Source organism: Lepidochelys kempii, chromosome 3 (assembly GCF_965140285.1).
Source record: "Lepidochelys kempii isolate rLepKem1 chromosome 3, rLepKem1.hap1, whole genome shotgun sequence".
NCBI classification, from domain to species: domain Eukaryota; kingdom Metazoa; phylum Chordata; order Testudines; family Cheloniidae; genus Lepidochelys; species Lepidochelys kempii.
The window spans coordinates 62,663,610-62,677,575 of record NC_136382.1 but is presented as its reverse complement, the minus strand read 5'-3'; the positions used below and the strand labels follow the sequence as shown (position 1 = coordinate 62,677,575).

Genomic DNA, 13,966 nt, shown 5'->3' with positions numbered 1-13,966 from the left:
ATATTCTGAAATGGGAGGTCAAATTTAAGTTGATAGTGTTGCTATAATAGTGCAACGCTATGTAATCTGTGAGTTTGATGTTCAGCTGCACTGAGCTCACATTCTGCAAAGCTCAGGTGGCAGGGAGACAAAGATGATTTTACACCAAAGAGCACTGTAATTGGGAAGCTTTGCCCATAACACTTTGCCCAGAGAGCAGGGACTTGGCACCAGGCAGAGAGCATACTTTCAGACCTATTTTTATTTTAATTGCAATCTTGTCCACCTGCCACTGACCCTGGCTTTCACCATACCCCTCTTCTGCCTCACAGTATCTGTCATCCTCCTTTCCTCCTCAAGTTCCATATCCTCTTTCTGGTTACCCTTAACCCTTTACAGTTCCTACCATTTCTACCTGTTCCTCTCTTTCCACCCCCACCCCCAATCTAAGTCCCACATCCTCCTTACCTCTGGGTAACATTTGCCCCAGTCCTAACCCTCCCTTCCATCCCACCTTCTCCACCTCTGCCATCAGCTCTGCCCTTTTCGTGCCACTATTCTTAACCTCACACCACCCCCTCCTTCCACTTTTTCTTGCTGTCTCTGGAACACCCACTCCATCTCTAGTTCTTTGTATCTGACTCCCTTCAGTTCTTGGCTCTTGCAGAGATCTGGATCCCTTCATCTGACACTGCCTCTGCAGCTGCCCTCTCTTATGGAGACCTCTCCTGTCATACTCCCCACCTAGATCAGACCATGGTGGTGCTATTGGGCTTTTCCCCTCCCTTTCCTGCCATTTCTAACCTCTCCCCCTTCCCGCTTTTGAAAGCACAGCATCCAACTCTTCTCTCCTTCCATGCTGCTGTTATCTACAGTTCCCCCAACTCCTCCTCCTCAGCCTTCCTTTCTGCTTGCGACACTTGTCACTTGCTCTTCCTCTCTCCACAGTCATCCACACTCATCTTCAGTGATATCAACTTCCATGCTGACGACCATTTGACCCCTAGCCACATGTCGTCTTGCCCTCATCTTTTCATTTGATCTGCAGCCCTCGTTCGACTCTCCTGCTCATCAAAAGGGTAATTCACTTGACTTGGTCTTCACAAAGCACTGCTCTCTCTCCAACTATCACTTGGGTCTCTTTCAATATTTCCCAGCAGTCCCTACCCCTCGCCTTGTCACTCGGCCTTTCCATGACTTCCAGTCCATCAGTGTTGATTTATTCTGGTCTCTTCCCTTTCTTCCATTGATTTCGTTGTTGATTTTCTTCATGCTTCATTCTTCTTTATCCTCAACTCTTTTGCCCCTCTCTTCCAGCACAAGGTCCACCCTGCCAACTCCCAGCCATGGGTCACCCTCAACATTCACTTCCTCTGCCTCTGCTCTCTTATGTGGAGCATCTCTGGCTCAAATCCTGTGACCAGACTTTCTCCCCAACAAATTTATTCTCTCCTCCTTCAGTTCTTCCATGCTAAACAACTCTACTTCTCCAACTTAATTGAATCCCATGTCTGTAATCCCAGCGGTCAATTTGCCATGCTCCTTATACCTTCCATGGCTCTTTCCACACAGTATCATGCCAGTTTTCCTCCAAGAGAAAACTGAAAATATTATGTGACTTGCCTTCTCTTTCCCCTTCCCCTCCTACAACCTTCTGCTCCATCTCCCCGTCACAGATGCAGACATTTCTCAGCTGCTCTCCTCCACTTGCCCCATCTCATTTCCTGATCTCTCTCATACCCACTCTCATTTCCATCCTTACTTTTCTCCTTAAGCTCCACTTTCCTCTGTCTCTTTCTTCTCACAATACAAGCATGCACAATTCTCGCACACTCCGAAAACACACACCTAGGCCTACTATTGCCAATTCCCCTTCTACCTTTCATTTCTAAGATCACTGAATGCACTGTCTGAAGTTCCTATCTTCCAAGTCTATCTTAGACCCTCTCCAATCTGGCTTCTGCCTCTGGCACTCCACAGAAATCACTCACACAAAGTCTTTTACGGCCTCTTCTGAGCTTTGGCTAGGAATGAGTACTCCTTCCTGATTCTCCTTGGCCTGTCAGCTGCTTTCAACATGGTAAGCCGTACTGTTTATCTTGAAACCTTGTCCTCCCCTGGTTTCTGTAACTCTCATTCTCCTTTTGTTTCTCTGATCACTTTTTCAGTATCCTCATCCTCCTTCCAACTTTCGGGAGGGAGTGGGATCTACAGGGCTCTCTTTTTCCAGATACCGTGGTCCCCTGGTCTTCTCCCTCTACACTTCATCTCTGGGTAATGTCATCTGTAAACAAATTTTTTTAGTGCTGACGACTCACAGATCTACCTCTCTACTCCAGACCTATCTTTCTGTCCAAATTAAAACTTTGCCTGTCTCGGACATCTCCTTTATGGATGTCTAGCTGTCAACTCAAGCTCAACATGGCTAAAACAGAGCTGCCAATCTTACCCTCCAATCCTCCCCACTACCTCCCCTTTCTCAATTATTATGGAAAACACCCCCAGTCTGCTTGTCACCCAGTCCCATAAACTGGGCATCATCTGACTCAGACCTCTGTAGGTCCACACATCAAGGCTACATCTGTCTAAATCTTGCAGGTTCTTTCTGCATAACATATCTAAGATATGACCTTTCCTTTCACAGTGCTGCAACATCCTTTTTTCTAGCTTTGACAAATGCAATCTTGTCCCACTTATATCCATTTAGAATGCTGCTGCAAAGATCATTCTCCTAGCCTGCCCTTTTGACCACATCACCTCTCTCTTAATCCCTTCTCTGCCTCTCCTTTTCTGTTGCATTAAACATAGCTACTTGTCTTCATTTTTAAGGTCCTTCATAACCTATCATTTCTCATTCACTATCAAGATGTTGACTCCTGCCTATAATCAACCTATGATCCCATCCTCCATTTCCCACTCGTTAAACTTTCAAATATGCACCTTCATGATTTCTTCTATGCTGCCCTTCACACTTGGGAGGACCTTACTGTAGACATCACAAAGCTATCTCATCATCATCCTTAAAAATCTCCTTAAAACTCTCTTTTGCGATGATGTCTACAAAAACTTGACAAAGATTAGATGTGTATTAGTGCACCAGCAGCCTGTCATGTTGACAAATACCATCTCATTGTTTCTTGTACTTCCGGTCTGTACCTGTCTATTGTCTCATCTTATACTTAGATTGTAAGGTCTTTGGGGCAAGGACAGCCTAGTGCAGTGGGGCCCTGGTTCATGACTGGAATTCCTAGATACTAAGATAATACAAATAGCCCACCTTTCTGCCTCCCTGACCATGGGCTTGCTGGGAGCTGAGCTGGATGCTCTAAATGTATGCCCAGAACTGGAACCACAATCACTGGAGGAAAATAGTGTGTTCTTGCCTTGTCCCTTCCTTTGACACCCTGTGAAGGAGGGAGCTGGTGGTGCAAAGTTGTGCCACCATATGCTTTTGTTGCACAGCTTCTCCCATTTTTTACTAATGGGTTAATGATCCCACCTGTGGAATTCAGAAGCTGTTCAGTGTTGTTGCTGGACACTCCAGGACTAAGCTCCACCCTTCAGCTCAGACCACCAGATTTTCTCTCTTCAGTGTTGCAAAAAGTTAGTGGTTCAGTTTCTCCCAGCCATTTTGTCTGGCCTTTTATTTTTGTTTTTGTGCAGTTGCAACTTGTAATCTTCCTCCCCTACTTCTCACCCAAGACCAGGTAAATAGCAGCGTAGTGGTTTCAACCACCTGGATCTGCCAGTGCGGCGGCGCCTCCCTGCCAGATTCTGCCCTTTCTCAGCTGTCCTGCAAACACCTGTCTGAATTCTAAGTGGGGTTCCCTATGTGAGGCAGCATTTACAGACTCTACAGAGGGTGAATTATGCCCTGCCTCTTCCCAGCTAGCTGACCCTCACACTGCCAGGGTATGGGGCTCAGAGGCGGACTGGTATGTTGGGTCCCCACCCTGCCTTGAGGAGCCACAACTCCAACACAGAAAAGCCCAGTCCAGAGTTACTGAGATTTCAGGGAGAGAGTCTAAGGATGAGGAGAAAGCTATTGGGCTTGCTCAGGGAGTAAGTCCCACAACAGACCTAGGGTTGGAAGGGAAAACTCCCTGAAAGGATCTAAGTAGTCTTCTCCCTGCCCCACCCACACATTGACATGGGGCCTCAGCTCCCTGGGGAAAGAAGTAGAGCTTCTGTATATTTCCCTTTCCCGTTCCTCCCATTGAGAGTCAGGGGATTCTTGTGACACTCATGTAAATTCTGCAAATCCCAAAGACTTCAGGTTTCAGAAAAGCAAAAGTGAGTGTGTCCTTTGCAAGGCAGTAATTAGTATTTTTAATGAACAAGTGGGGTGAAAATCAGGTGTCTAACCCTTCTTTTGCCTACTCCCCTGGAGGGAGTGTTTGCTGGTGTTTTTCTCCTACATCAAGTCTCTGAGTGCTTTGTATCATGCTCCATGTCTGTCCTCCACAGTGCAGAGAAACCTGGCCCTGTGCAGCCCTGCCTCAGGATGCAGTTAATGCAAATTGTACCAGTGGCTTTCAGCCCAAGGACCCTCACTGTGGCAGGGAAAGGGGCTGAGATTTGAGGCAGCAGTGGAATGGGAGTTGTGTCTTCTGATCATCAGCCATAAACCCCTGCTCTGCAGGGAAAGGGATCTCTCTTTCCACCCCTCCCCAGCTCCACAAAGTGGCTCCACATTAAAGCTGTAAACGCACTTCAGGCAGTCTGTAACCAGAACACAAGCACATGAGGATTCTACACCCCACAAAGGTGCACATTCATGGGATTACAGAGGCATACATGAGAAATCCCTTCCCATGTTCAAAATAATTCAGATTTACTGAGTAAAGCCCTGTGTGGTACTAAATTGCTCCTGTAATACTTAATTGGGTGCTAATTAAGCCTGTGGGAGCAGGTTGGCAGCCTTTCAGGCTTCCAGGAACATCCAGCCAGTTACTTCCACAATCCAGTACGTTTCCCAGTACTCCTCTTCTGTTGTGTGGGCCCTATGCCAGGATGAATAGCATACTACCTTCGCCCTGTAAACAGCCAGGGGAAGAAGTACCACTCGTACATTATGTACAAAAAACATCAAAACAACAAAACCAAACAAAAAAAGCCCCAACAACAACACCAAACAGCAACAAGCCCCCAAAGCAACCTACAAGACTTTCTCAGAACAGAATGGCAGTGGCTTGCAAACTCATTAATATTAATAAAATAGCTTCCCTTTTAAGCATTATTAGAAATGTTGTTTTCTATTGATGCCTCCTTTGAGAGTATCTTAAGATCAAAATGAGGACATCTAATTAAACCAAATATTAAACTAAAATATTAATATAAATACAAAGAAATTTCAGAAATGTTGGGAGCCTATGGTTGGTGCAGCAGTAGTGCAACCAGTGAAAGACATAGTGAAAACTTCAGATGGGTACTTCTTTCCAAAAGACCCCATAGACCATAAGAGTGATGACAGACTGCCCAGTCATTTCAAAGCCTCACATATACCAAACATTTTTCATATATTTAGTAAGGAAAGCCAATTTAATGGCAAACAAGTGATTTATCTAGGGGTCTGATCCTTGATTGGAATGAGATGTTTCAGGTTAAGAACATAAGAATGGTCATAATGGGTCAAACCAAACGTCCATCTAGCCCAGTATCCTGTCTTCTGCAGTGGCAAATGCCAGGTGCTTTAGAGGGAATAAACAGAACAGGTTATGAAGTGATCCATCCCCTGTTGCACATTCCCAGCTTCTAGCAACAGAGGATAGGGACACCATCCCTGCCCATCCTGGAAATGGATTCTAACTTGGTGGTTATAAGAAAGCTATGTTTCACCCAAGAATAACCATCACTCATCCTAAACTGATATTTTGTGCATTCAGACTTACAGAGAGGCGCTATTGGAGGAAACCTTAAATAAATTAGTAGCTGAGACTGTAGAGAGGCCACAGCCCTCATTATCAAAGCCAGCACAACAATCTCTTGGTTGCTGCCAACATCAAGGGTATCCAAGAAGGGACCATTATCCTGTTGGAAGGAAAAATCTGGAGCAGAAGCTCCCAAAGAAACCTATATAGATTTTCCTCCAAATCAACAAAATCCTCAGCATGACAAAGAGAAAAAGAGTATTTGTGTGCAAAAGCTCACAATTCTTGTACAAAAGACTCTTCCTTCAGACCCACCTTCTACACCCAGAGTCTTAAGTGGCTGGTAATAATCACAGCAAGGAACAGGTTGCATGTTACGCACCTATACCCAGGCATAAACATGCCAATCAATCTGTACTCTGTCCAGAGAAATAGACCCATTCATAACTGGACTGCTGCTGGAAAGGATTCATAGCTACCAGTTCTTCAAAATAAAGAAAAGACTTTGTTCCCAATGCAGAGAATTGCTCACCCAACAGTGAAAACAGACATGGATGTGGCTGTAATTTTACCATAATGGTAAAGATTTGAGAAGACCCAAAACTTCATTGCATTAATCATTTCCTGAGGAGTCATCAGTAGCCAATTATTTCTAATGGCTAGGATTGTTGGTGCCATGCATCAGCTTAATCCTGAGTGGGTTTCTCAAAATGAACCTGCAGAGATTTCCTTCTGAGGACAGATTTCAGAGTAGCAGCCGTGTTAGTCTGCATTCGCAAAAAGAAAAGGAGTACTTGTGGCACCTTAGAGACTAACCAATTTATTTGAGCATAAGCTTTCGTGAGCTACAGCTAACTTCATCAGATGCATTCAGTGGAAAATACAGTGGGGAGATTTATATACACAGAGAACATGAAACAATGGGTGTTACCATACACACTGTAACGAAAGTGATCACTTAAGGTGAGCTATTACCAACAAGAGAGTGGGGGGGGGGGGACCTTTTGCAAATTAATTCCAATTCAGCAGTCTCTCGTTGGAGTCTGTTTTTGAAGGTTTTTTGTTGAAGAATTGCAACTTTTAGGTCTGTAATTGAGTGACCAGAGAGATTGAAGTGTTCTCCAACTGGTTTTTGAATGTTATAATTCTTGACATCTGATTTGTCTCCATTTACTCTTTTACATAGAGACTGTCCAGTTTGACCAATGTACATGGCAGAGGGGCACTGCTGGCACATGGTGGCATATATCACATTGGTAGATGTGCAGGTGAACAAGCCTCTGATAGTGTGGCTGATGTGATTAGGCCCTATGATGGTGTCCCCTGAATAGATATGTGGACACAGTTGGCAACGGGCTTTGTTGCAAGGAGAGGTTCCTGGGTTAGTGGTTCTGTTGTGTGGTGTGTGGTTGCTGGTAAGTATTTGCTTTAGGTTGGGGGGCTGTCTGTAAGCAAGGACTGGCCTGTCTCCCAAGATCTGTGAGAGTGATGGGTCGTCCTTCAGGATAGGTTGTAGATCCTTGATGATGCGTTGGAGAGGTTTTAGTTGGGGGCTGAAGGTGATTGCTAGTGGCGTTCTGTTATTTTCTTTGTTGGGCCTGTCCTGTAGTAGATGACTTCTGGGTACTCTTCTGGCTCTATCAATCTGTTTCTTCACTTCAGCAGGTGGGTATTGTAGTTGTAAGAATGCTTGATAGAGATCTTGTAGGTGTTTGTCTCTGTCTGAGGGGTTGGAGCAAATGCAGTTGTATCGTAGAGCTTGGCTGTAGACAACGGATTGTGTGGTGTGGTCTGGATGAAAGCTGGAGGCATATTGGTAAGTATAGCGGTCAGTAGGTTTCTGGTATAGGGTGGTGTTTATGTGACCATCGTTTATTAGCACCATAGTGTCCAGGAAGTGGATCTCTTGTGTGGACTGGACCAGGCTGAGGTTGATGGTGGGATGGAAATTGTTGAAATCATGGTGGAATTCCTCAAGGGCTTCTTTTCCATGGGTCCAGATGATGATGTCATCCATGTAGCGCAAGTAGAGTAGGGGCATTAGGGGATGAGAGCTGAGGAAGCGTTGTTCTAAGTCAGCCATAAAAATGTTGGCATACTGTGGGGCCATGCAGGTACCCATAGCAGTGCCGCTGATTTGAAGGTATACATTGTCCCCAAATGTGAAATAGTTATGGGTGAGGACAAAGTCACAAAGTTCAGCCACCAGCTTTGCCGTGACATTATCGGGGATACTGTTCCTGACGGCTTGTAGTCCATCTTTGTGTGGAATGTTTGTGTAGAGGGCTTCTACATCCATAGTGGCCAGGATGGTGTTTTCAGGAAGATCACCGATGGATTGTAGTTTCCTCAGGAAGTCAGTGGTGTCTCAAGATAGCTGGGAGTGCTGGTAGCGTAGGGCCTGAAGAGGGAGTCTACATAGCCAGACAATCCTGCTGTCAGGATGCCAATACCTGAGATGATGGGGCATCCAGGATTTCCAGGTTTATGGATCTTGAGTAGCAGATAGAATACCTCAGGTCGGGCTTCCAGGGGTGTGTCTGTGCAGATTTGTTCTTGTGCTTTTTCAGGGAGTTTCTTGAGCAAATGCTGTAGTTTCTTTTGGTAACCCTCAGTGGGATCAGAGGGTAATGGCTTGTAGAAAGTGGTGTTGGAGAGATGCCTAGCAGGCTCTTGTTCATATTCCGATCTATTCATGATGATGACAGCACCTCCTTTGTCAGCCTTTTTGATTATGAAGTCAGAGTTGTTTCTGAGGCTGTGGATGGCATTGTGTAATTAGGTGTCATTCTCAGATCACACCCAAATGTCCCTTTGTGGGTAGGTACAACCATGTTGAAAAACCAATTTTCAGTTGACATTTTCATACTTGGAAGACAAACTTCCAAAATCTCTTTTAGTTGGTTTTGACATCTCTATCAGGATGTGTGTGTTTTTTGTTGTTGTTCTTTTTTAAAAAGCACCCCACAAACATGGCTATATAGGACTGAACCAGTGCTCCATCAAATCCAGTGTCCTGTCTGACAGTGGCCAGTATCAACTGTATCAGCAGAAGGTGAAAGAAACCCCTCAATTACAGGACTCACAGAGGAAGTCTCCTTTTACCTGCCATTAGAGGTTGGCTTTTGACTGAGGCATGAGTTTATAACCTTTCCAAAACCAAGGAGTAACCAGAGGTCAAAGTTTCTCTGTGTCAATGGACAGAAAATAATCTGCTACCTTTCAAGATGGTCCATATAAAGGGTATAGAAAGAAGGGAAAGGAAGAGTTGAAGTCCTCTTCCTAGTCCTTCATTAGCCCAGAAGGCATTTTGGCTTGCTAGATATCTAAGAATCCCACATTGTGTCTGCAGAAAACACTAGATCGCTTGAAGCAAGGACTTAGACCAGGAACACCTACAGTTAACAGCCTGGGCACCAAAATAGAAGTTTTCATCATGGATTCTCCATTAACCTCTGCTACAATTTGGTAGCCATATAGAACTCAAACAGGATATTTCATTCATTGATCTGGTCAAATGTATGTTTCTGATGCAAGGGGAAACATAGATTCACAGATTCCAAGGCCAGAAGGGACCACTGTGATCATCTCATATCTGATGTCCTGTATAACACAGACCACAGAACTTCCCCAAAATAATTCCTAGAACATATCTCTGAGAAAGCTCTTTTGGGGCAAGGACTGTCTCTGTTTGTGCAGTGCCCAGCACAATGGGGCCAGGATCTCTAGATGCTATTGTAATACAAATATAATAATCACAAAGTGCCAGTGGTCTCAGCTAGACAAAAGTTTCTCCAGGACATTTATTTGGAACCTTACAACCAAGCACTCTAGCAACATGGCTACGTGCTACTGGGCTGGTTCCCACATAACTCCTTAGTTTATAAAACACTACATGGGGGGAGGGATAGGGATTTTCATTCCTGCCTGTTGTTCTACTATAATTAACTCTGGTTATCCTTTCCTTCATCCCCCAACTTCTGTGATTCACTGTTCTCTGCGTCTTATTAGTAATAAATGAGGAGAAAAGCTGTGCAACAGAATGAGAAATTTCTTACCAGATCATTTTTCTGTTAAAATTTAACCCACCCGAACAGTCTGGTAAATGACCAGAATATAAATTGAAAATTTTCTCTAAAGTCAGACTTGTCTTAAGGTTAATTTAATACATTATCTCAAGTTGTCTTAATGCTAATAATGGTTTGCTGGAGCGTTGCTACAACTGTAGAACTCTTTTGGTGGCCCAAGCTGAAGGGCGGAGCTTAATCCTGAAGCTTCCAACAACCGCACTGGACTGTCTCCAAATTGCATAGGTGGGGGGCAGTAGCCCATTAGTAATGAATTTGGAGAGAAGCTGGTAACAGAAAATTGTCAGGTAAGAAATTTCTCTTTCCCTAGAAGTTCTAAGTCCCCTTTTCTCCACTTGAGGTGGCGCAGACGGGACTAATCAAAGTCTGAGGATCTTGTCCTTTGTGATCTTGACTTTTCAGAAGTGCTTCAGCTATGCCAAGGAGGGTTTTTTATCATATAGTTTTTAATAAGAAATGTATAACTATATAAATGTAAAACAGAAGTTAATGGTGATGAAACTTGCTACAAAATAAAAGCAGTTTGCCTGTGTAAAAGGTCGAGTATTTCCAGAAGGCTAACTTGTTATAAGACTCTTTTTATTTTTTCTTAAATTTTGATTTAAGATATTAGGGGGATAGGACTTTGTCTGTGTCTAAGGAAAATATTCCTGAAGTGTAACATGTTCATGTGAATACTTTCTTGTGGCTTATTTTTATTTGTTCTTTTACAGGGTCTAAGAGATACTCCTCACTACCGAATTCTTATTAACCAAGCCAACAGCTTTGGCAAGACTACAGTTTACATTCCTGAGGAGGAGATAACAATTATTACAGGATTAGAGGTAGTATCTTTGTTTGTAAGAGTGAAGTCCTTTTTAATTTTAAATTATTACCCTTTTGTAATCAAAAAGGTTTTTGACCTACTCAGTATAGACTAAATAGGTAAACATTGTGCAATGGTAGAGAAAGGTCATAGGAAAAGCAGATATGCAAATGTTACATAAATTGTACAGGTGCAAATGGAATGATTTTGCTATACTTTTTGTATACATATCTTAAGTCGGTATAGAATGCTAATAATCTTATTTAGGTGCTGCCTACTTTCATCTTTCTAGGGTCCAGTTGTTTGACCTTGGGATTTTCTAAAATATCAATTTGGTGTCTGTTGTGAATAGGCTGTTGCAAAAGATGGGCTTTATTTCTGGATTTCACTGACTTAGTCCAATTTGGACAAATCACTTAGTCTTCTTATCTCTAACTACCTGACCGAAGTGAGGCTTATTTGTCAAAGTGCTTTGACCTCTTGAAAAACTAAAATATATACAGTGTACTTGTACATGCTTTTCTCTGTTTTAACTTCACGAGTTTGTGCCACAGAAACAATTACTAACAGCTATTCAAGAGGTTTTTTTTAAATTAATCTTAATAGCTACAGTCCAGTTAAATCACCAAGCCTTTTTCAGTAATGTTGGTGTTACCAATCAATTTGTAAAATTCTTTCTGCAGATACACAATCCTGATCTGACAACTTACTTCAGTAGATACGATGGATCTAAATACATTATGCAAGCCTGGTTGAGAAAAATCTACCCTCATGACTGAAGTATTTAACATTATATGTAAATTGTGCATGTGATGTACAACTGCACAGTGCATTCCTTTTTTAAACTGGGTCAAATGGAAAGCAGGGTAACACTGATTTGTAAATTATTTCATTAAAGAAATACAATTGAACTCTATATGAAACATATGTTAATGGCTTATTTTGATATGTATGTTAATGGCTTATTTCAGTTCCATTACATATTCAGTGATGCATTATGTTGAGGTTACTAAAGTAAAACATTTTCTCTCTGTCTATATATATAATTTGAATATTGTGAATTGAGGACAATGAATAATTTAGTTCTCGCTAGCTTGGGATGAAAGCTTTAAATATAGCTGCATTGTAACTAGCAGCACCAAACATTCTGCACATCAAATATTTTAGCTTTTTGTGCAAGCTAAATAGTCTAGCATGCAGTGTTTCTTCAAAAGTAATATATTCACACTAGTTGAAGGGCACTGATCTAGATGGAGGCCAACTGGGACTAAATGTTAACAAGTTCTTGTGGATATTTGCAGTAAGTAAATCTGTAATGTGAATATCTACTTTTTTGAAGGAGTGTACACTGAGCTATTTATCTTTGCTTAGTATGTTTAGACCAACTCTTAGGACACAAATTAGTATCTAAGGAACGTGGTATTTAATCAGTCTTTCTCCAGGTGTAAGAGAGAAAATAAATGTGCTGGAGGCCTTTTTACTTTAGCATACAAAAAAGCTGTATATATGAGCTTCCTACTGGTGTCCTACCCAACTCTACCCACTGTAAATAAGGGTGTAGAAAGGGGAGGAATGCTAGTGATGGCATGAAGTATATATAAAGCCTTTGAGCCTTCCTCTCCTCTCATGGAAACTGCCAATGATTTCAATGTAGCTTGGGGTGTCCACCTTCAATTTGTTTGAAGAACCATGATAAAACTATTTGTGTGTCTCCAGGTAGTTCTGAGAACAATCTGGTCTTATTTTTTTGAGGGGGAAGGGTCGGACAACTAATGTTATAACTAGTTTTTCCTGATCATTTATAGAGGAAGATGCAGGTCTGAAAAACTGAATAAATTTGTACTTTAAAGTACATACATTTATTCCACGATTTGTCAGAGACAAATAAGAAAAATCCTTTAACATGCGTCTAGATAAGCTTGTTTTTCCTCTTTTCTCTTCCCTTTATCTCAAAAATAGCAAATACTTTTGAAGAAGCATAAATAGTGGCACTTTGGATTCTCTGCTGCACAGTGAGTGTGTCTGAGGAGTTGGATGGGTGACTGTCTATTTGGCCTTCCCACTCTTTCATTTCCTCTTCTCTGATTAGCAGTGGTTTTCCCAGTGACTGGCCAAACAGTCGACAGACCTCTTGAGCTTTTTGACGTGTGTTCCCAACAGCAGCAAGACATACTTGACGCCTGGAAGGTAAAAAGCAAGGTAGGTTAACTGATCCAACTTTAGCACAGAAACTCCTGCCAAATCATTATTTTTTTGTGACTACATAGATGCAAGGCACTTCTACTTCCACACTCATATGCTTGATGGTTAAAAATGGGGAGCATGTGGAGGAGGCAGCTTGTAAGGGAAAACTCCAGTGTGCTAACAAACTCATGGCTGGACATTTAGAATACATATTGCTCACAACCACACCTCTGTGGCAATTTCAACATTATTTTAAGCAGTGGATGACTGAGCTTGTTTCTTGGACATAGCCATGGCCATCTGCAGAGTGTGAACTTCAGATGAGATGGAGAAGGGTTTTTTTGGTGGCATCAATGGGAAAAGCAGGCTTTTGAATGCTCTTTTAGTTCATCTCAATGTGAATTGAAAAACTAGGGGAAGAGGAACAGATAAATGTAGTTAATCTCCCCAGGCGCCTTCCTTCATCAACCACTGAATGTTTGTCTCATGTCCTTCATGGCAAATTAACTCTCCCTCTATGGCTGGGGTGCTGTGGGAGGATGTTTTGATGTTAGAAAGCTCTTCTTTCTCCTCAAAGTAACTGAAATGTAGTTTCTTTAGAAAGGTGTATTTCAAAGTTTGTTGTCCGCAGCTAAGAGGACAGCAGCAGCACTTGGGGAAGTGGATGGAGCCTGTTAAATGCTTGTACCTTCCTGGACAAATCCCAAACTAAAATTAATTTGCTTTCATTTAACCCCATTGAAAAACCAGATATGCTGACTGAGCATGTTAAGCAGATTGTTTTTCCTATTGAAATCATGGAAAAGCTTGTTACCTCCTGCCTTTATACAAGGACACTGCAGCCTCCATGAAAGATTAAGCTTTACTATTTGCAAGCTAAATGGAATTGGATTTATAAAAACTGTATAACCTTTTTAAAGTTTCTTGAATTTTCCTTTAAGTATAAGGCAGGAGTGGACAACAGGGAGACTATCATTGCTTCCCATTTTAAACTGTGTGGATTATGTATTACGTAAATGCTTCCTGAGGCTGTGCATTTC

General features: G+C 42.4%; 2 protein-coding genes across 3 annotated transcripts in view; one reads left to right on the top strand and one right to left on the bottom strand.

The window, feature by feature from the left end:
• LOC140908719 (F-box only protein 21) overlaps positions 1 to 11,695 on the top strand; it is a 26,403-nt gene extending 14,708 nt beyond the window's left edge. For both annotated transcript variants that reach the window (XM_073336502.2, XM_073336501.2), the window contains 2 exons: positions 10,651 to 10,761; positions 11,426 to 11,695. In XM_073336502.2, the coding sequence (XP_073192603.1) occupies positions 10,651 to 10,761; positions 11,426 to 11,521 (207 nt within the window). In that variant the 3' untranslated portion in view covers positions 11,522 to 11,695. The remainder of the gene's footprint in view (positions 1 to 10,650; positions 10,762 to 11,425) is intronic.
• IRAK1BP1 (interleukin 1 receptor associated kinase 1 binding protein 1) overlaps positions 8,554 to 13,966 on the bottom strand; it is a 24,582-nt gene continuing 19,169 nt past the window's right edge. The window contains exon 4 of the mRNA XM_073336500.2: positions 8,554 to 12,922. Within this exon, the coding sequence (XP_073192601.1) occupies positions 12,652 to 12,922 (271 nt within the window). The 3' untranslated portion in view covers positions 8,554 to 12,651. The remainder of the gene's footprint in view (positions 12,923 to 13,966) is intronic.